This window comes from Chiloscyllium plagiosum, unplaced genomic scaffold, assembly GCF_037043375.1.
Source record: "Chiloscyllium plagiosum isolate Xiang-an unplaced genomic scaffold, Cpla_swu_hap1 HiC_scaffold_4, whole genome shotgun sequence".
In the NCBI taxonomy this organism is placed as follows: domain Eukaryota; kingdom Metazoa; phylum Chordata; class Chondrichthyes; order Orectolobiformes; family Hemiscylliidae; genus Chiloscyllium; species Chiloscyllium plagiosum.
The window spans coordinates 31,024,711-31,047,442 of record NW_028270142.1 but is presented as its reverse complement, the minus strand read 5'-3'; the positions used below and the strand labels follow the sequence as shown (position 1 = coordinate 31,047,442).

The window sequence follows — 22,732 nt, the reverse complement described above, 5'->3', positions numbered from 1 at the left end:
TGCCCCTCATGATTTTATAAACCTCGATAAGGTCACCCCTCAGCCTCCAAAGCTCCAGGGAAAAAAGACCCAGCCTATACAGCCTCTCCCTATAGCTCAAACCCTCCAATGCTGGCAACATCCTTGTAAATCTTTTCTGAACCCTTTCAAGTTTCGCAACATCCTTCCAACAGGAAGGAGACCAGAATTGCGCACACTATTCCAAAAGTGGCCTAACTATTGTCCTGTCCAGCCACAACATGACCTCCCAATTTCTATACTCAATGCTCTGACCAATAAAGGAAAGCATACCAAACACCTTCTTCATTATCTTATCTACCTGTGACTCCACCTTCAAGGAACTATGAACTTGCACTCCAAGGTCTCTTTGTTCAGCAACACTCCCCAAGACATTACCATTAAGTGTATAAGTCCTGCTCTGATTTGCTTTTCAAAAATGCATCACCATGCATTTATCTAAATTAAACTCGATCTGCCACACGTCAGCCCATTGGCCCATCTGATCAAGATCCCATTGTACTCTGATGAACCTTCTTCACTGTCCACTCTACCTCCAATCTTGGTGGCATCTGCAAACGTACTAACTATACCTCATATCCAAATCTTTTATATAAATGACGAAAAGTCGTGGACCCAGCACCGATCCTTGTGGTGCACCACTGGTCACAGACCTTCATCTGAAAAGCAACCTTCCACCAACACCCTCTGTCTTCTACCTTTAAGCCAGTTCTGTATCCAAATGGCTAGTTCTCGTTTTATTCCATGAGGTTGAACCTTGCTAACCAGTCTCTCATGGGGAACCTGTTAAACACCTTAATGAAGTCCATATAGATCACATCCACTGCTCTGCCCTCATCAATACTTTTTGTTACTTCTTCAAAAAACTCAAGTTTGTGAGACATGATTTCCCATGCACAAAGCCATGCTGACTATCCCTATCCAGTCCGTGCCTTTCCAAATTTACGTACATCCTGTCCCTGAGGATTTCCTTCAACAACTTGCCCATTACCAATGTCAGGCTCAACGGTCGATAGTTTCCTGGCTTTTCCTTAACCCCATTCTTAAATAGTGGCACCAGATTGGCCAACCTCCAGTCTCCTGGCACCTGACCTGTGACTATCGATGATACAAATATCTCAGCAAGGGGTCCAGCAATTACTTCCCGAGCTTCCCACAGAGTTTCTAGGGTACACCTGATCAGGTCCTGGGGATTTATCCACTTTTATGCGTGTCAGGACATCCAGCACCTTCTCCTCTGTAATACGGACATTTTAAAAGATGTCAACATCTATTTCCCTACATTCCATATCTTCCATTCCTTCTCCACCGTAAACACTGATGCGAAATACTCATTTAATATTTTCCCCTAGTCCTGCAGCGCCACACACAGGCTGTCTTGCTGATCTTTGAGGGGCTCTATTCTCTCCCTAGTTACTCTTTTGTCCCTAATGTATTTATAAAAGTCCTTTGGATTCTCCTTAACCCTATCTGCCAAGCCTATCTCACGTCCCTTAATTTCCCTCTTAAGTATACTCCTACTGCCTTTATACTCTAAGGATTCACTCAATCTACCCTGTCTATACCTGCCATAGGCTTCCTTCTTAACAATTTCTCTCATCATCTATCATTCCTTATACCTACTAGCCTTTTCTTTCACCTGACCAGGAATATACTGTCTCTGGACACTCGTTATCTCATTTTTGAAGGTTTTCCATTTTCTAGCCATCCTTTAACCTGCGAGCTGCCCCCAACCAGCTTTTGAAAGTTCTTGCCTAATACCGTCAAAATTAGCCTTCCTCCAATTTAGAACTTCAAATTTTAGATCTGGTTTATCCTCTTCCATCACTATTTAAAACGAATAGACTTATGGTTGCTGGCCCCAAAGTGCTCCCCCACTGACATCTCAGTCACCTGCCCGGCCTCATTTCCCAACTGTTGGTCAAGCTTTGCACCTTCTCTAGTGGGTACGTCCATATACTGAATCAGAAAATTTTCTTGGACACACTTAACAAATTCATCTCTGTCAAAACTCTTAACACCATAGCAGTCCCAGTCTATATTTAGAAAGTTAAAATCCCCTACCATAACGATCCTATTACTCTTACAGATAACTGAGATCTCCTTACAGATTTGTTTCTCAATTTCCCCATGACTATTAGGGGTTCTATAATACAATCCCATTAAGCTGATCATTCCTTTCTTATTTTTCAGTTCCACCCAAATAACTTCCCTGGATACATTCCCAGGAATATCCCCCCTAAGTACAGCAATAGTGCTATACCTTATCAAAAATGCCACTCCCCCTCCTCTTTTGCCTCCCTTTCTACCCTTCTTGTACAGATCACGTCTACCCCAGAAGAGATTCCAATGATCCAAAAATGTGAACCCTTCTCCCCTGCACCAACTCCCAATTACGTGTTCATCTGCCCTATCCTCCTATTCCTACTCTCACTAGCTCCAGTTATTACTATCCTTGAAGACCTCGTTTTTAAATTCCTGCCTAACTTTTTATATTCTCCCTTCTGAATCTCATCCGTGTCATTAGTTCCAATGTGTACAATCACCTCTGGCTGATTCCTCTCCCCTTTGAGAACATTCCGCACCCTCTCAGAGATATCCTTGATCCTGGCACCAGGGAGGCAACATATCATTCTGACTGTTTTGCTGTTGGCCGCTGAAACATTTGTCTGTGCCTCTGACTACACAGTCCCCTGTCATAATTAATCATTTGGAACCTGACATAACCCTCATTACATTAGAGCCTGTGTCAATACCAGAAACTTGGCTGTTCATGCTACATTCTGCTGAAAGTCCGTCATCCCCGACATTTTCCAAATCAGCATACTTGTTTGAAATGGGGATAGTCACAGAAGACTCCTTTACTACCTGCCTAGCCCTCCTACCTTTCCTGGAGTTAACCCATCTATCTGACTGTATCTGCGGCTTTTCTTCCTTCCTATAACTGCCATCATCACACCTGCTAGCTCTTGTAAATTCCTCACTGCCTCTAACATCCACTCCAACCGATCTATGTGATATGATAGGATTCACAACCAAAGACACTTCCTGTAGACATAATCATCAGTAACATGAAAACTCTCCTGAAACTCTCACATCTGATAGGAAAACCATATCACTCTACTAAAGGCCATATTTGCTCTTTCACAATCTCCAGACCCAGAAAATAGCAGTCTTTTTGCTCTTTAAAAAAATGCTTCAGGCTAATTTAGTACTGTGGTTTATGCTTTTAAAACTTGCTGCAACACATTGTTGAAAATTAACAAACAGCGAAATTCAAAGCTGAACTTGGAGGAACCTGTATGGGAGAGCTCACAGCAAAGGAACAGATAAGTGCATAGTTTTTAACATTTAACTTTGTTGTAAGTCTACAGTAGCGAGTAGAGTGGGCTGTTTCTTGAATATATGATTAGATTAGATTTCCTACAGTGTGGAAACAGGCCCTTCGGCTCAACAAGTCCACATTGACCCTCCGAAGAGTAACCCACCCAGACCCATTTCCCTCTGACTAATGCACCTAACACTATGGGCAAATTTTAGTATGGCCAATTTACCTGACTTGTGGGAGGAAACCAGAGCACCCGGAGGAAACCCATGCAGACACAAAGAGAATGTGCAGATTCCACACAGACAGTCGGCCAAGGCTAGATTCGTACCTGGGACCCTGGTGCTGTGAGGCAGCAGTGCTAACCACTGAGCACAACGTGCCGCCCTATGTTTTATTGAAATGGTCAGCAATGGCATTGGACCTTGGGTCTGATGGGCTTGGGGCAAAGTAAAGACGTTTTAAAAAAGGGTGGGTTTGGTGGGAATGGGGAGAGTTTCCGAGGTGACAGGTGTAGTGTTTGTAACAAAATCAGCCAGGTGGACCTCAAAGAATATGAGAGCAGGTCTGTAATGCTGTTCAGAGGGCAGAGAGAAGTGACAATCTTCGGCAGCAGGGAACATGGAGATTGCATGGAATGATGCAAGGTACCAATGCTTTTGTGTGCGCTGAGCAGGAGCAGGAAGGTAAAATATGTTCAGCCATGTTTTGACTGTGTCCAATGATTAGGAATACCGATGAGTTTGCTGAATACCAGCTACAAATGCTTGCAATATGTACGGCTCACTGCAATGTGAATGCCCAGAGACTGGACATCACCCCTCCCCCCACACTTCAGATGGCAAGAGGGAAGAATTAACCTTCGGTTTGATTGCTAGGAGATTGAAATGTGAGAAGCATCACAACTGCTCACATGTTTAACTCCTCCATTTTTTAATACCTAATCAACAGATTATAAACCATAAACTCTAAAATTCAGGATTAACATGAGACAAATTATGGTCAAACAGAGCACATTAAATAACAGATGCAGTCAAGGCAAACACCATGGACTTTTCAGCAACATATCCAGATTGGGGTCACCAAATTGCATTAAAATTTGCCTTCTTCACAATGGATAACAAAGTTTCATATACAAAGATCTAAACTCAATTTCCTCAAAAGCTGTTCCACCTCAATTGCTTCAAAGACTGCTCACCTCCCAGTGGAGGTGATGAGCTTCTTCTCCTAGGATTGCACCCCTCCCTTTAATTCACTAAGCTAGACTCTCACAGTTACTCAGGGCACAATTCTGGCTCTTTTGCAAACAGCTAGCTTCACTAAGCTAGCACTGCCCTTGGGTCTTTTCTAAACTCCAGCGACTATGAAACTACTTTTGATTGTTATGAAAACCCATCTGGTTCATTAGTGTATTTAGGGAAGAATGTGTTCCTATATCCAGACTGCTGACTCTTAACTGACCTCTGAAATGACCTATCAAGAAACTCAATTGTACCAACCACTACAGATACCTTAAAAAGGAATAAAGCTGGAAGATTATTTTGCTATGAGCTTCATTGATTTATTCGCAAAAAAACCCCATAAAACTACATTCACTGCACTTTATCTATTGAGATGGTCCTACCTTCTAAAGTGAATAAATTACCACAAGGATTCCAGTTTTCAATGCTTTAACTTTAACACAAGTCAAAACCAATACAAATTACACGTAAAGTAATAGGAAAATAATTCTTAAAATAAACAAAAGATAAATTTTGCTTTGAAAAGTTGATTTTAAAAAATGTCCCAAGCAACGATAAGTAGCTGCATCTTTCCCATACAGGGTCAATCAGGAGACCTATCAGACAACACTTTCACAGGTATGATCAGCATCAGCAAGACACACTTTACTACCCTCTTCCGTCAGATACAGCAGTACAGCATTTCTGAGAGCATCCCAACTCAGTTTGTCTACATCTAATAAAACCCCAAGCTTTTTAGTGTCAGAGTTATTCTTATTTTGAGTAAGCTCACACATTATCTCCATGAACTCCTGTCTCATTTTCTGCTAAACAGAAAAACCTATCTCTTCACAAGGGTGACTTGCTTCTTTTCATCACTAGGCTCCTGTGTTTCTCTTTGAGTCTGCCTGCTTTCTTTTTGTATTTGCATTCTTGTGTTTAGCACGTTTACTCTCCAGTTCCTCTTTTTGTATCTCTCTTCTGTGTTTGCAGCTTCCCTTTATCTCTGGCAGTTTACATAGGTTTTTTTTCTTAAATCCCTTTGTCCTTCCTCATCAAGGGTTACCAAATCACATGGACCCATAATTATCAGTAGCCAATAATATTAAAATTGCTGCAAGTTAAAAATTACTTTCAAGAATTTTCAAAACTAATAACAGATTCCACAGACCTTTCAAATAAATTACATTTTCCTTCATGTACTACTTCCAGGTCAAAGATCACCACACTATCAACTCTATTGCTTTTACAAATAATTCTCATTGTTTTCCACATTGGCATTCACGTAATCATGACCAAAAAAATCATATTCTCCAAAGAGAATTATCAACGGATAAAAGGATAAAGAAACCAAGTTTGTGGCATCTGGATCTTTAACGATTCTTCAGCAAGTTATAGCAGGGCTCTTTTGTTATGCTCATCAGTCTTTGCAGGAAGCAAGTTGCAGGAAACTCCTGGTACATCAGTAAATATGGACAGCAAATCACATATTACATGCCTGGGATTTCCTTTAATAAATCATTGTAATTGCCTCTCTACATTTGGAAACACAAAATGGGTTTACTCGAAAAAAGTGCACCTTATGCTTATATAGTAATAGAACATTTCAATTTTTGAGAGCTAAATTGTTGACACAGAGTGAAGCACAAATTCCATTAATGGTTCTTTTTCTGTGTTTATACTTTATTTATTAGAAATGCTGTAAGTAAAAATATTGGAAAGACAAACTATGCTTTCCTGCAGAATCTTAAATGCAATTGCCACCTCTGAAACTTGTTTGGATAATTGTGATGTAGCTGAAAGGTTATGTAGGGCTGTATTTTCCCATTTCAGTTCAATTGTTTTGTCGAGTAAGATTCATGGCCCCCAGTCTCTATTGCTCGCAGCATTTTTCACTCTTCACCTTTTTTATTATGTAGCAGAGCTCTTTGCGCCTATCAGGTGCAATTGTGTGGCCGTAGGGGCGGATGTGTTCACCATTGTCAAAATTTTCTGCACTCATGCGGCTGTAACTAAAGCTCACCTGTGCACCAGTTCAGATGCTGCAGTGTAGGAACTGCCCCTCATAATGCTATCACTGAAAGCAGGCTGCAAATGCTCCTCACTTTGTAGACAGATTCCTGGAGGACTTGGGGGGATGGAATAGTGGAGAGGAGGGCAATCCATTTTCCTGCTAATTGCCAAAGGAGACCACATCATCAGACCTAGCCATCCTGGGCTCAGATAGCAGTCCAGGTCAATGCTACGTCCGAGGTGGAAAAAACGACTCCCAGTAGTGCAGAAAGATTAATAATTTTCTGCACTCTGAAGTGTAAATATCTACCACCTCACACTCATGATTCTGTCACTGCACATGGCTCTCACCAAGGTTCACGGACTGCAACTCTCACTATTGCATGCATCATGTCCACTCAACAGTTTCTCTTCTAATCTTTCCAGCTGCACTTTGAGCGCACTCAATGGGGATACCCGCCTCTCGTACTCCTGCATTACCACCAACTGCTCTTCCCTCCATTTCCAGCAGACTCAATCTCTCTCTTTGTAAAAACAACTGGCCCATCCAGGTATGGATTTAGGTATCCACAGCACTTTGGCTTACTTGTAATCCCCCAAGTAAGTGCCCTTGACTTGCAGGACTGACCATTGGCCCAATCCCTGAACTATAAGCACATGGCTCCACAAACCCATCAGATCATAAGAAATAGGAACAGGAGTAGGTTATTTGGCCCTTGAGCCAGCTTCACCATTCAGTTGCATCACTGCTAATTCAACGCTCATTTCCACTTTCCTGCCCTTTCCCCAGAACCCTTGATGCCCCTACTGATCAAGAATATATCTATTTCAGACTTAAATATACCCAACGACTCTGTCCTCACAGCTCTCTGGCAAGACCACATCTGGAGTACTCTGAGCAATTTTTGTCCCCTTATTTAAGGGAAGATATTCCAAAGACTCAACCCTCTGAGAGAAACAATTCTTCCCATCTCAGTCTTAAACTGGTGCCCTTTAATTCTGAGACTATGCCTTCTGGTCTTTCACTCTGCCATTAGAGGAAACATTCTCTCAGCATTTACTGTATCAAGCCAGTTAAAAATCCTATATATTTCAATAAGGTCATTCTCTCGTTCTTCTAAATTCCAATGATTAGAGTCCCAACCTGTTTTGCTTTTGCTCATAAGACAATCCCAGGAAACCAGGGATCATCCTAATGAACCTTCACTGAACTGCCTTCAATTAAATAATGTAATTCCTTAATAAAGGGACTAAAAGAGCTCAGAGTACTCCGATGTGATCTCACCAGTACCTTACCCAGTTACAGTTAGACTTCCCTACTCTTACACTCCAATCCCCTTGAAACAAAGGCCAACATTCCATTAGCCTTCCTGATTACTTGTGCTCATTTTCTGTGTTTCAAACACAAGAACCTCCCCCATATCCCTATATATTCCAGCTTTTCTCCATTGAAATTATAACCTGGTGGCACCAAGTGCCTGACTGACCATGGTCAACCTGCTGGTTTAGAATCAGACAATGTCCCTGACTGATGGCGGTTTTCGATGAACCCGCTAAGGATCACTTCTCTTTGACTTTCACACATGGCCATTTACTGGAATCACACACAGCACGTTTGCCATGTAAGTAGCTCAGGCGTTGTAGCATGGTGCTTTTGAGTGACATGTCCACCCTTTGACTGCTCAGTGCTTTCCCACCATGGTAAGCTGCCTGGCTCTTCCTCTTCATGAAAACATTATGCAAGTCACAGAGTCTAGAAGTAAGCATAAAGCAAATAAGAGCTAAGAAAGCAAGCTAAGAGCCATAAGATGCATCCTATGCAAGTGTATGAGATGCATCCTTGTGTGCAAAGCAGCATGACAGAAGCATGCAAGTCCCTGAGCTCCAAAGTAAAATGTTGAAGGGCTGCAGTGGAGTATGAGGTAGTCTGAAAGCTAGTATTTTGTGGTGAAGCTGGTATATGCCAGTCCTAACTTGGGTGGATGAAATGTCGAGGAGGACGTTGCCCACAGAGAATGCAGGGACACTGTGATAAAAGACACAGTTGGATGACCAGTACAAGCAAACAGCAGCTTCAGTTACTAAGTACTTCCTCTAAGTTACACAATGGGAATCCCTTTTTGGGGAAAGGGAGAATTTGAAGTGACGTCTCTGCAAAATGGGTTGGGAATTTAATGAAATGTGGAATTAAGGTTGTCGCAGCTCAATAGCAAGACAATGAACCTACCATTTCAAGCTTCAGGGGAAAATCAAGAGGACTATATTGGTATTTGGATTCTGACTTTTTCATTCTTGCTGTATTTTCCCAATTTCCTTGCTACATCAGGATGGTGAAAATTCCACCTAATTAAATTTCATAAAAATAAATGAGTTATATCAAAAAATAACAGTTATAAATTAACCTTCTTTTGTGATTTGCTTTGATATCAGCTTCTTTAATTTTGTGATGACGACTGGATTCAAATGCTACAGTTTTTATTAAGGTTGTCAATGCCTGACATCTCGGGGAGGGGCTAAACCTTTCTCTTCAAAAACTAACATCATCTGGGATTAAACCTCATCTATGATTGTCAGCATTTTTTTTGAATTTAACAGATAGTTGATTAAATCTCCTTAGCCCCTGTCATTTTTTTGAAATTATTTATCAACCTGTCTTACCTAGATTTGGGATTTTGTCGACAGCCTTTAAAATTTGACAGTCGGGTAAGATAAACATAAGGAAAAGAGAAGGAAGCACTATGCAAGGATATTGCCTTCAAGATAGTTTAGCACAGCAATTGCAAATAACTTTTTATTTTCTATTACCTGGTGAGCTAGCTAATTTGAACAACTATAGTAAAATATATTTACTGTCTCACCACTACATCCCACTTATTTTTTTACTGTTTAATAAATTGGTTTGGCACTTAAATGTCCAAGTCGAATGTAGTGCTATTCTACTGCTTTCTGAAGACAAGGACAATCACATAAAGGTAAGAATAAAACCAGCAAATGCAATAAACTCCAGAAAGATCTTAGCTCCTTGAGCTTGCCATAAATTCATATTGAGATTGATGAAAGTGAAAACATTCTCTGGAATGGACAGATTTGCAGGCAATGAGAAACTTCAAAGTAAAAACAAAGCTTTTTCAAAAAAAAACAAAGTTAGGTAGCCTTCAAAATGTAACAAGGCAAAATAGTTTTGTTTTTGGTAATTGGGGATTAACTGCAACTGAGAATGTGTGAAGAGGAAGTTCAAACATTCTGGATCCAGCTGCATTATTGGAATAATCCAAGTTTGCTCTTTGATGATTTTTATAGCCCTCAAGGGCAACAGGTAGATTTGGAGGGAACATCTGAAGCAAATGAGAAATACAGTCACATGCAGAGGGTGGAAGGACCATGAGTGGAATTTTAAGTCTCCGTGTGAGTAGACCAGGAGACATAGGGTGGGGCAAAGCCAAAATTGGGTATCATCACAGCAGCAATATGCCCATGATCCAGCCACCTACATTAGGACTTTAATAGCACCACGGTAATCATTAGGTGACCTGCCTCTTCTTAGGCCAATTGAGGTTTTTAAGTGGCTAATTAATGGCCAGCTGAAGGCTTCTTCCCACTGCTATTGTTGAGCCTTTTTGCTGGTTGAAAGGGGCTATTTCTGCTGTTCAGGCGCCCTGTGTGCAATGGAGGCCCACTCAACATAAGCTACCCTGTATCCTCCTCCCCTGTCCTGACCAACCTGGACACCACCCACTTGCTGGGTTCAAGTCACAACAAAAACCATGACCTACCCTAGGTGCAGAAAAATGACAATCCTTCAGCAGTGGATTCCTAGTCATGCAGCTAACCCTAACCCTACCCCTAGCACTTTGGAACTGATGTAGGAGGTGTATATTTTTATTTTGTCTTTAAAATAAAACTGGGGACTAAAATGAGGAAGAAGTGCTTTACAAACCAGTGTTTGAAAAGCAAGTAACCTGTTTTAAGAGCAAGTAACCTATTGCCAGGTATCATGTAAACAACAATTTTATTAATCAGAAATTGCAGAGTTGCAGACAAAATGGAACCAAGGGGGTGTGATGATAAAGTTTTGCTGGCAATAAGAGTTGATTAGTCTATGGAGTAATAATCAGTTATCAAAGGCACAGACTTTTTGTCTGATAACAACTATGTGATTGTTTCTGAGGTAACTGCACAGCTTGAAGCTGTGAACAATTTACAGATAAATAGAAGTGTTCAGTTCATTGTCAGCTTGGAGACTGTCTCTCTCTGCTCTCTGCAGTCAAAACTCACTGTAAACCTGAAGAAAACCAGTTTATCTTTGCCAAAATAGTTGTTGTATGCTGTGACTTTAAGTGATAAGTCATAGAAATTTTATGTGTACCAGCCACCTTGCGTCTTTCACCAACAGTGAAAGAAACTAGAAAAAGATGATTGAAGCAACACACTGGTCAATTGTAGAGTAGTCTCACCAACAAAACCTAGAACAAAGACTATCAACAGATCCTAGAAATGAAGGGCTTGTCATATGTGGAACAGTCAAGAGTCTGGGTCTGTACTTGATGAAGTTGAGAAGGATGATGGGGTAGTCTCAGCGTCAGAGTGGAAGGACAACCCTTTAGGACTGAGATGAGAAGGAATTTCTTCACTATATGAAGGTGAATCTATCCAACTTATTTCCACAGAAGGCACTAGAGGCCAAGTCACTGAGTGTATTTAAGATAGAGATAGACAGGATTCCTCATTAGTTCAGGAATCAAAGGTTATGGGAAAAAGGCAAGAGAATAGGATTGAGAAACATATCAGCCATGATCAAATGGCAGAGCAGACTTGATGGGCTGAATGGCCTAGTTCTGTTCCGATATCATTTGCTCTAATTTTCTGAAGCAGTCTCCAGATTGGTCCTCTAGTGCCCGGCTGCAAATCTGTCTCCAAGTTCTTAAAGGGGTGCCCATGAAAATCACAGAGTGGCTGTTCCCCTCTGGATTCTGCACCCAGAAAAAGGCCAGACGTGTTTTGCCCTGCTAAAAAAATCCAGCTGATAAGTAATAGAGATTTAGCTACACTAGACATACAACCGGAAAAGTACTGAGGAATCAAGATAATATGTGCCACAATCCATGAACAAATAATTCCCCTTCTGAGATTTAAACAGAGTCTAGATCAATGGAAAGGGAGCTCAGTCTGGCCACAACATTTTGCCTAGTGGTTTCAGATCAATGTGCATGGGTTTAACTGTTAATTTTTTAATGCTGTGACTTATTTGAGATAAAAATGAGCGAATTCTCCTCAATTACTAATCTATGTTATCAATATGCTTTTGTTTTGTACATGGGCACAGTTTAATGTTGTTAAATCTTAGCACTGTAATACGAAGTCAAACAGTCAACAAAATAAAACTGTGTAAGGTTATAAATGTTAATACAGAGCTGATCTAGGAAGATGAATATTTCTCACATTATGGTTAAACAATGATTCTATGGAACATTGTTCTTGAATCAGTGAATTAAAGAACTATATACAAGCACTTCGCTGGGAAAATGCTAACACTGAAAATAAAAGCTGGGACAGCAAAATTCAAGACATAATACGAATCAAGGAAGTTGGTATAAGCCGAACCTCCTTCATCAAAAGACTGCAAGCTCATCAGTTTGTGAATGATTGACATCTTCAATGCTTAAAAATAAATTCTGTAAGAGATTTGGTAATAGTACCATGGAAGGATTACAGTGAAGAAAAAGGACTTGCCCTATGTGTCTGCACTGTCTGAAAAACGAGCCACCCAGCCTAATCCCACTTTGCAGCATTTATTCTGTAGCCCTGCAGGTTATGGCATTTCAGGCACATATCCAGAGATCTCTTGAATAAATCTGAAGTTTCTATCTTAACTACACTTTCAGCAAGTGAGTTCCACAATCTCACCACCTTTTGGATGAAATAAACAAGTGCTCATCTTCTTTCTAAACTTCTATGAATCATTTTAAATCTATGTTCCCTACTCATTTACCTTTCTTCAAAGGTAAATAGACATTTCCCATCCACTTTATCCAGGCCTCTCAGTTTTATACCTCACAATCAAACTTGCCCTCAGGCTCCTTAAGGAGAATGACCCCACCCATCCAATCTTTCCACATTGTTGCAATTTTCCAGAACTGGCAACATCCTTGTAAATCCACTGTGAGCCATCTTTAATGCAATTACATCCTTTTCATAATGTAGAGACCAGAATTACACATGTCACTCAAGTTGTGGTCTAACCAGCAAAGGAGAGGCATAACAGCTCAGTACTCCTGCTCACGGGGGTTTTCAGATGGGATTGACTTGATTCAGATTACAGGAGTGTCGCAACAAAGATCAAAGAAACAACCACAGTCAATTGAGGGACAATACATAAGGAGGAACATCAAACAAGACCATGTGGTACTAACAAACAAAAACAGGGGAAAAACATCATGGGGAACTTAAATAAACTCAAAATAGTCAGGAAGCAAACAATGGCAAATTACCAACAAATACATGAACAGCAAATGCAGGAGATCTCAACTGGAATTTATGTTTACACCCAAAATACAATGATAGGGCTGAATCTTACCAGAAATCAGCCAAGTGTCATTGTTGGTGAGTTTCATGGAGGGTTTCTTTCCACAAACCTGAGCAAGTTTTCTCACACCATCTTCCAAATCCACTTCATTAACTTTGCACCATGTCACTAGGGTACCGTGCCCTCTTATTTATCACTGATTGAAGAACTGGCCACTGCCAGGACTCCCAAAAATCCTGGCACTGGAACCAAAAATAAGCACCTGGTTAAATGCTGGCAGGCCTGCTGACTCAGAGGTAGGGACATTGCCACTGCACCATAGAGTTCAACTATTCTTAGGTTTCGATTTCTGAATCAAACAGTTCAGAGATATTATTATACACCTCGGAAGCAGGCCTGACTTGATACCTGGTCTCCTGGCTCAGAAATGTGCACACCACCAGTGTGCCGCAAAAGCCCAGCAAATGTTCTCTGGTTTTCTTTTAGTATCCAAAAGTGTTCTTCTTCCCATCGCCAAATCACCCAGTTAATGCCTAAAACCCAGTTCAGTTCGCTGGATGGCTGGTTTGTAATGCTAACAATGTGGGTTCATTTCCTGCTCTGGTTGAGGTTACCACAAAGGTCTCACCTTACCTAGATGTGGTAACCCTCAATTTAAACCATCATTGGTCATCTTGTGGCACAGTAGTAGAGGCCCTGCCTCTGGGCTACCAGGTCCACTGCTCCAGGGGTATGTGATAACATGTCTGAATGGATTGTTTAAAAGTATCTACAAAGGTAGTCCATCTGGTGTTTCTTGGACATAGGTCAAAATTTTCCATCTGATTTTATAGAGGTCTCTTATGACGCAGTGGTAGCACCCCTACCCATGGACCAGCAGACCCTGGTTCAAGTTGCACCCGCTCCAGACATGTATGATAACATCTCTGGGCAGAAATGATTAGAAAAATAGGTTACTTGAAAAAAAATAAACAGCTAACCACCATTAACAGGCATTGCATGTAAATTAATTAATTGGAAAACATGGGTGATTTACTAGTGATGGTTAATAGTTGAAAAAATACCACCAAAATAATGTTCTGTTGTGTGTAAGAGCACTTCTGGATACAGAAAGAAAAAAAAATTACCAAGTAACTTCTAATGCGGTCAGAGTGTTCCTACCTCTGAGTCATAACCACAATTCATACTGCACAAACATTGCTTCCCATCAATCTTTCACATCTAAAAACTGCTTTCAACTGCATATTCAAATTTCACAGCTTGAACAAATGCAATATTCAACAGTGGCAATCATATCACTCAAACATATGCGGATACTCCAAACACAGGCATGCTTCCCTTTCTCTTGTAGGACTAAGTACATAATAGGTGGCAGAAGCACCTAAACAGCATGAACCAGACATGGCTACAGGTGCTTACCAATCACAAGGCGATGATGCTGGAAATAACTGGGGCAGCTGTCGCTAAGGCAGTGGCCAGTGGCCTTTCTGAAACTATCGAGGCTAGTGATGTGCTCTTGCCGAATTAATTTTCTCACATCCCCTTGAACTGTTTTCCATAATCTGTTCAGCTGCAAATGATGTAAACCATGTACCACTTGTTTGCTCTCACTTTCCTGTTTCCTGGTGAAGGGTTATACCTGAAACATCAACTTCTCCTCCTCCTGATGCTGCCTGGCTTGCTATGTTCTTCCAGCCTCCTGCTTGTCTCCTTTAGATTCCTGCATCTGAGAGTGTTTTTTGTACCACAGCGAAGTCTCTCCAAAGGATGTTGACTTTGAAGAAGTTCTCTGCCTCTCTCAGTTGTGAACTCAGTCAGGATTCCTGAATGGTTACACCGAAATGTTGACTTCTCCACCTCCTGATGTTTTCTGGCTTGCTGTATTCTTCCAGCCTTCTGTTTGCCTATTCCCTTTCCTCACCTCAACCATTCTTAATGCTTTTAGACAACCAAGCACAGTGACCTGGCAAGACACTGGTTCAGGTAACTGAAGGCCAAGGAGGAGAATACACTGGAAGATGAAAAAACATCATCACTTCGTCGATCAGTCATCACCATCTCAGATATTGGCTTTTCATAAATTTAGGAGGGTAGCATAAAGGTTGAATCTTCAAGTGCTGAGTCACCGGATACAAATGGGCCAGAAAAAGGGTAAAGACTCATGTTAGTACCGAACAAGTTAGTTACAACACGAGTTCTGATGCCAAGGATCCAGATGACTTTAATCGGTTATTTTCTGAATTTGGCCAATAGCACACTGTGGTGTGGTTAGGGATTGTAGAGCAATCAAAACAGGAGGTTTACAGAAGGTCCATTCAAAACACCGATAAGTTACCTATCTTACCTTTCCATCTCTTCTTCTTCCTTATCCCTCCCCTCCTAAGAGAAGCATTGTTGCTCAATGTGTGGTCACAAAGGCTGTGCCCTCATGAATGCCAGGTGCAGAAAATGTGGCACTGAGAAATACTGCTTCCACTTCAGTGAGCAATGGATGGCTCACTAAATGATTGAGGTTGCTTGCTGATTTTTCTCATGGCAGCATTACTCTCACTATAGGACTCCTTGCCATGAATGATTAGGTTGCAGAGGGCAGTCATCAGTTTTATGTAGAGTAGATAGCACTTACTGTTCACAGCTTCTCTTTGGTTCAATCCCTTTGGCAACAGATGAAACAGAATGTACGCATCAAGACTTTTACAATAATCCATGGCATCCCTCCAGTGTGGAAACAGGCCATTTGGCCCAACAAGTCCACACCCATTCTTTGCAGGGCATCCCACTCAGTTTCACCGCTCTACTCTACTACTGTAACCCTGTATTTCCCCTGGCTAATGCACCTAACCTACACATCCCTGAACACTATGGGCAATTCAACATGGTCACATCTTCGGACTTTAGGAGGAAACCAGAGCACCCGGAGCAAACCCACACAAGCAGGGGGAGAATGTGCAAACAGTTGCCTGAGGCTGGAATTGAACCCGGATCCCTGGCATTGCGAGGCAACAGTGCTAACCACGGTGCTACTGCGCCACCCCAATAATGATTGCCATTCACCAACATTATGTGCTGGACATGGTTGGACAGAATCTGCGCTGAACAAATGATAACATCTCAGCAATGGCATGAGGTAGTTGCAAAGCCATGTCTGTACAGTTGATAACATTTTGCACTTTGAGGAAGCCCATTATCTTTGAAAAGTCATTTGTGTCCATGCTACTCCTCTTTCTCTATCCATAAGGAGGGCATTAAAATCTCAATCCTTTGTGTACAGAACACTTATCATCAGGATACAGTGACAGCTGTCACACTTTGAGATGCTAGCTATATCACTTGTTCCAGTCTAGAAGGAAGTTGAGGACTATGATCAATTCCATCCTACTGGCACCATTATGTATCTTCAAGCAGCTGCAAGTCTGCTTGCAAGTTCAGTGGACACTTCCTTGGTGAATCACAGGTGCTAAACTCATGGTTTGGTTGGAGCAGGAGAATCCATACTCTCAACAAACAGTATTTCAATTCCATCTCAAACATCAAAAACTGTAAGTACAACAAACATTTATCTACCCACCTCCATAACCAGCGCTCCTCAAACATTCCAGAAGATTCCCCTGGCCTCGGAAACACCATTAGCCACGCGGCTGATGCAGCTACCACCCCCACGCTGATTGATGATGTCACTTCTGCCCCCATTATGGCCACTCCAACAGCCACTTCCGCCCCTTACATTATCGCTGATGCCACACGCTCAGTAACTTCCACCACCCCTACTGCCGTGTCTGCCACGACTTCCGCCCCCACCAGCGCCACTCACCTGCATTCTGCTGACACGCCCCCCACAGACCCCACTGTCACTATCCCCACCCCCCAGAACCCTGAGGGGAACACTACCCCTGCTCATGACTCTACCCCCATTCCCCCCACCATCACACCCACTCCAGGTACTGGCTTCGACCCCACTCCCAGCTCCACACCCACACCAGCTCCCAGCTCCCAACCCTGCCGAGTTTTCACCATCCCTCCAGACCTCCCCCTCACTGAGGACGAATGATCAGTCCTCAGCAAAGGACTCACCTTCGTCCCCCTCCGTCCACGCATCAAGGAATTTAATACACGCCGTGACATTGAACAATTCTTCCGTCGCCTCTGCCTCCGAGCTTACTTTCACAATCAGGATTCCCGGCCATCTTCCGAGGACCCCTTCGCCCACCTCCAACACACTGCATCCACCTGGACACCCCGCGCTGGCCTAATACCTGCCCTTGACCTCTTCATTTCCAACTGCCGCCGGGACATTATCCGCCTCAACCTGTCGACCCCCCTCCCCCACTCCAACCTCTCACCCTCACAACGCGCAGCCCTCCAATCCCTCTGCTCCAATCCCGACCTCACCATCAAGCCAGCGGATAAAGGGGGCGCAGTGGTAGTCTGGCGCACTGACCTCTACACCGCTGAAGCCAAACGCCAACTCGAGGACACCTCTTCCTACCGCCCCCTTGACCATGACCCCACCCCCCATCACCAAACCATTATCTCCCAGACCATACAGAACCTCATCACCTCAGGAGATCTCTCACCCACAGCTTCCAATCTCATAGTCCGGGAACCCCGCACTGCCCGGTTCTACCTCCTTCCCAAGATCCACAAGCCTGACCACCCTGGCCGACCCATTGTCTCAGCATGCTCCTGCCCCACTGAACTCATCTCTACCTACCTCGACACTGTCCTATCCCCCCTAGTCCAGGAACTCCCCACATACGTTCGAGACACCACCCACGCCCTACACCTCCTCCAAGACTTCCGTCTCCCCGGCCCCCAACGCCTCATCTTCACCATGGATATCCAATCCCTCTACACCTCTATCCGCCATGACCAGGGCCTCCAAGCCCTCCGTTTTTTCCTCTCCAGACGTTCCCAACAGTACCCCTCCACCGACACTCTCATTCGTTTGGCCGAACTGGTCCTCACCCTTAACAATTTCTCCTTTGAATCCTCCCACTTCCTCCAGACCAAAGGGGTAGCCATGGGCACACGTATGGGCCCCAGCTATGCCTGTGTCTTTGTTGGCTATGTAGAGCAGTTGATCTTCCGTAATTACACCGGCACCACTCCCCACCTCTTCCTCCGCTACATTGATGACTGCATTGGCGCCACCTCGTGCTCCCGCGAGGAGGTTGAGCAATTCATCAACTTCACCAACACATTCCACCCTGACCTTAAATTTACCTGGACCATCTCTGACACCTCCCTCCCCTTCCTGGACCTCTCCATCTCCATCAGTGACGACCGACTTGACACTGACATTTTCTACAAACCCACCGACTCCCACAGCTACCTGGATTACACCTCTTCCCACCCTATCTCTTGCAAAAATGCCATCTCGTATTCCCAATCCCTCCACCTCTGCCGTATCTGCTCCCAGGAGGACCAGTTCCACCATAGAACACACCAGATGGCCTCCTTCTTTAGAGACCGCAATTTCCCTTCCCACGTGGTTAAAGATGCCCTCCAACGCATCTCGTCCACATCCCGCACCTCCGCCCTCAGACCCAACCCCTCCAACCGCAACAAGGACAGAACGCCCCTGGTGCTCACCTTCCACCCTACCAACCTTCGCATAAAACAAATCATCCGCCGACATTTCCGCCACCTCCAAACAGACCCCACCACCAGGGATATATTTCCCTCCCCACCCCTCTCCGCCTTCCGCAAAGACCGTTCCTTCCGTGACTACCTGGTCAGGTCCACGCCCCCCTACGACCCACCCTCCCATCCTGGCACTTTCCCCTGCCACCGCAGGAACTGTAAAACCTGTGCCCACACCTCCTCCCTCACCTCCATCCAAGGCCCTAAAGGAGCCTTCCACATCCATCAAAGTTTTACCTGCAAATCCTCTAATATCATTTATTGTATCCGTTGCTCCCGATGCGGTCTCCTCTACATTGGGGAGACTGGGCGCCTCCTAGCAGAGCGCTTTAGGGAACATCTCCGACACACCCGCACCAATCAACTAAACCGCCCCGCGGCCCAACATTTCAACTCCCCCTCCTACTCTGCCGAGGATATGGAGGTGCTGGGCCTCCTCCACCGCCGCTCCCTCACCACCAGACGCATGGAAGAAGAACGCCTCATCTTCCGCCTCGGAACACTTCAACCCCAGGGCATCAATGTGGACTTCAACAGCTTCCTCATTTCCCCTTCCCCCACCTCATCCTAGTTTCTAACCTCCAGCTCAACATTGTCCCCTTGACTTGTCCGGACTTGTCCGACCTGCCCAGCTCCTTTTCCACCTATCCATTCCACCCTCTCCTCCCTGACCTATCACCTTCATCTCCTCCCCCACTGACCTATTGTACTCTATGCTACTCTATCCCCACCCCCACCCTCCTCTAGCTTATCTCTCCACGCTTCAGGCTCTCTGCCTTTATTCCTGATGAAGGGCTTTTGCCCGAAACGTTGATTTTGCCTGTCCTCGGATGCTGCCTGAATTGCTGTGCTCTTCCAGCACCACTGATCCAGAATCTGGTTTCCAGCATCTGCAGTCATTGTTTTTACCTTGGAGACAGAAGTATCCCAGCAGAGCCTACCTGGGTCGGACCTCCTTAGAAATACCCAATTATGTAGCCCCTCCCCCTGCGAGCTTCTGATTTTCTTTGATATCTCTCAAAAGTGGGACTGTTACTATGACACCCATTGTAGGAATATGCTGAAGCCATAGTCCTCAAAGTGGTACCTAACACCTTGCCACATCCAGCACAAGTCCATGCAGATTTCGCTAATTTTAAGCCTCCCCTCCAAACACCTATTACTTCCAACAATTCAAAAAAAAAAGCCAATAAAAATAATAAATGACTAACCTGCAAGCTGGATGACCTTAAATGACTTTGGTTGGTGGGGTCCTTTTTGCTAGTCAATGCACAAGATCCAAAGTAGTACTGCTGGCATCAAGTCAACATTTACATACCAACAGATATCACCAACCAATAACTCTGTGTCCTCCTAAAGTACGCAAGTAATGCTTCCATAAATGTTCTCACCAAAATGGCATATCACATTGGTTGTGTCAGAATTGGCTGGAAGTCTGCTTCCTAGCCAATAGTCCAGCACTGTGCAAGATATTTTATTGTGAAAAAAATGAGCGTTAGTTTATTTACCAACTTCATAAATTCATGCCAGCCCATGATTTATCCTTTGTAAAGCTCTCACAATTTTGTGGAAATGTTTTGGGATTTTCTGGAATTATATTGAAATAACAACATTGTTACAGTTTGACCTAAATAATCTATTCTGATATTCATTCTGCATAAGTGTAATTCTACTCGCACTTTCCCACCATGTACTCATATTTCTTTATTTCTTTTCTTTCAACCACCAATCTATTCTTCAATGTAACATGGTTTCCGCTTCAATCAATAGCTCTGGAACTGCTTTCTACAACTTCACATCTCACCATATATAAAAATATACTGCCTACTTTCTGTTCTTGCATTTTATTCATGTCCTCTATCTGACAAATTCCCGACTCTCTACAGATTTTGGGGGATAATTATGTTCAATATGGAGTGGGCAAGAATAAATTATCTTGGAGACTGCCCCTTTCTGCCCCATTGAAATGTCTGGCTCATTTGTATTCATGCATAATAGGCAAAACCGTAATTGGATTGACATGTGCAAATGCTGTAATCCTATCATAGACAGAACCACCATTCTCACATGTCTGCCTCAGCACCTTCCATATATCCATGGTGCCGGAATCAGTAGGATGTTGGAAGTAGATTAAATCAAAAAGACTGGGGTATTTGCTTCTGCAATACAAATGGCTGACAATGACAATATTTTTCTTTGCTTGTTAGATCTTCCTAACAATATTGAAACTGAGCTACGCTGTACCACCGTTGTCTACTAATGCCATTGGATTTGTAATTGTAATTGATTCCAGAAAATGGGATTGGTTCAGAGATACCTGGCAACAGCAGCTGCAAGTTTCATTCTGCTGGATTCAATATCAGGTCTGGATACAGATAAATTAAACGGGAAAATCTTCATATGAAGAAACAACAAATGTTTATTTTACAAACACTGGCACTGTAGTGGATTTTACTATTCAGAATTACAGTAAAACAGCATTTGTTTAGGACATTCCATCCTCTGTGAATACAGAGGCACAGTCCTGAGACAACAGAAATTAACACAAACTAGGGATTGAAATATTGATGAAAGGCACATCTAACTTGATGCTCAGAAATTATACTAATGGCTAAATAATATCCCTCAAAGTAGACCCACAATGATTGAATAATATTCTTCACTTCAGTGCTAGATTCCATATTAATAGTTGGCCATCATTTCTCAATCCAGTACATTGTCTGTTTTGCTAATGATGTAAGATAAACTATAGCATAAGTTATCTTATTATAGTAGCAAATGATCAGTTGGAACTGAAGCCAGTCTATGATATTGACAGGCAAATACACCTTCAACATCTGACAGCAAATTATCCTTTTACAGCAAAAAAACGAAACTCAGATATAAACAGATCAAAACATGTCCAGTATTACTGATGATTCCTTTGATAAGCTGTCAACATTAGATAATACTTTAGTGGAAGCAGATCAAGTTTGCAAAGAAATTACCAACATGTCAGTACAATTATATAGTTTCTCTTCTATTGGGAGAAGAACATTTAAGCTTATTGTGCACAAGTTTTTGCCTTACCTTGCAGGTTTTGCAGTGGTAATGTCATAATGCCTCCAGCGGCAGCTGCTGCAACCAGACCCTGAATGTTGGTTAAATTGGCAGCTGGCAGCGTGAGGACGAGGCCCTGTTGGTTGCCAAGCTGACCAGCCATATTAAATGGTATGAGGATTGGCTGATTGAGGGCAGGATTGCTTGTTGGCATCACTCCTGCCACAGCTGAAGCTAGCTGTTGTGCTGTCAACAATGGCTGTAAAGAACAGAAAGGAATAATTGAACAATCATTATGAATGTTCCTTATGTTAAATAGTAGCTACAATTTGGGCACATTAGTGCTCACTGCCTATCAATATCATCTTATTAACTAGCTTCTAATATCACAATTATACAATTGATTTAATTTCTTCTCAAGTCAAGGCCAGTTGGTGCATAATCCTCATGCATTTGCAACCTATCTAGATAAGTCCATGATCAAACAAGCAGGTGATAAGTAGCAAACTTTGCGATTTGTATTACATGCTGCAGTGTTACAATTGCTAAGGTTATTATGGTTAACATTTTTAATTAAGTGTTCATTCTTTATTAATAAATTACAAATTAGGATTGTAATTGTCACAATTGTAAAACTCACAATTTACTGAAAGTGATTAAGAAACTAATGTTGAGCAGTGTAGTTAATTATTCAGCTTATTACAGAATCAAGACAAGTGACTGCTGATTGTTCCCTTCACTGTCTTCACTCAATTATACCTCATCTGTTACATAATGCCAAATCTCACTGTACATTTGTTGGAATTGGACTTGCCATTTCTTAGCTTCTGTGAGGGCTCAATAATGAGTGACCGCTAAAATGATCTGTTCAAACCGCGGGCAATGAACAGAATCTACCAGTTCTGCAAACCCCTCCAAATAACGGTAAGTAAGGCAGTCAGTGTAATTGCA

The 22,732-nt window shown here is 42.8% G+C and overlaps 1 protein-coding gene across 2 annotated transcripts in view; it reads right to left on the bottom strand.

Moving 5' to 3' along the window:
* Positions 1 to 22,732, bottom strand: part of pou6f2 (POU class 6 homeobox 2) — a 567,547-nt gene that overhangs the window by 347,658 nt on the left and 197,157 nt on the right. For both annotated transcript variants that reach the window (XM_087986073.1, XM_043688934.2), the window contains exon 4: positions 21,812 to 22,040. In XM_087986073.1, coding sequence (XP_087842199.1) covers positions 21,812 to 22,040 — 229 coding nt within the window. The remainder of the gene's footprint in view (positions 1 to 21,811; positions 22,041 to 22,732) is intronic.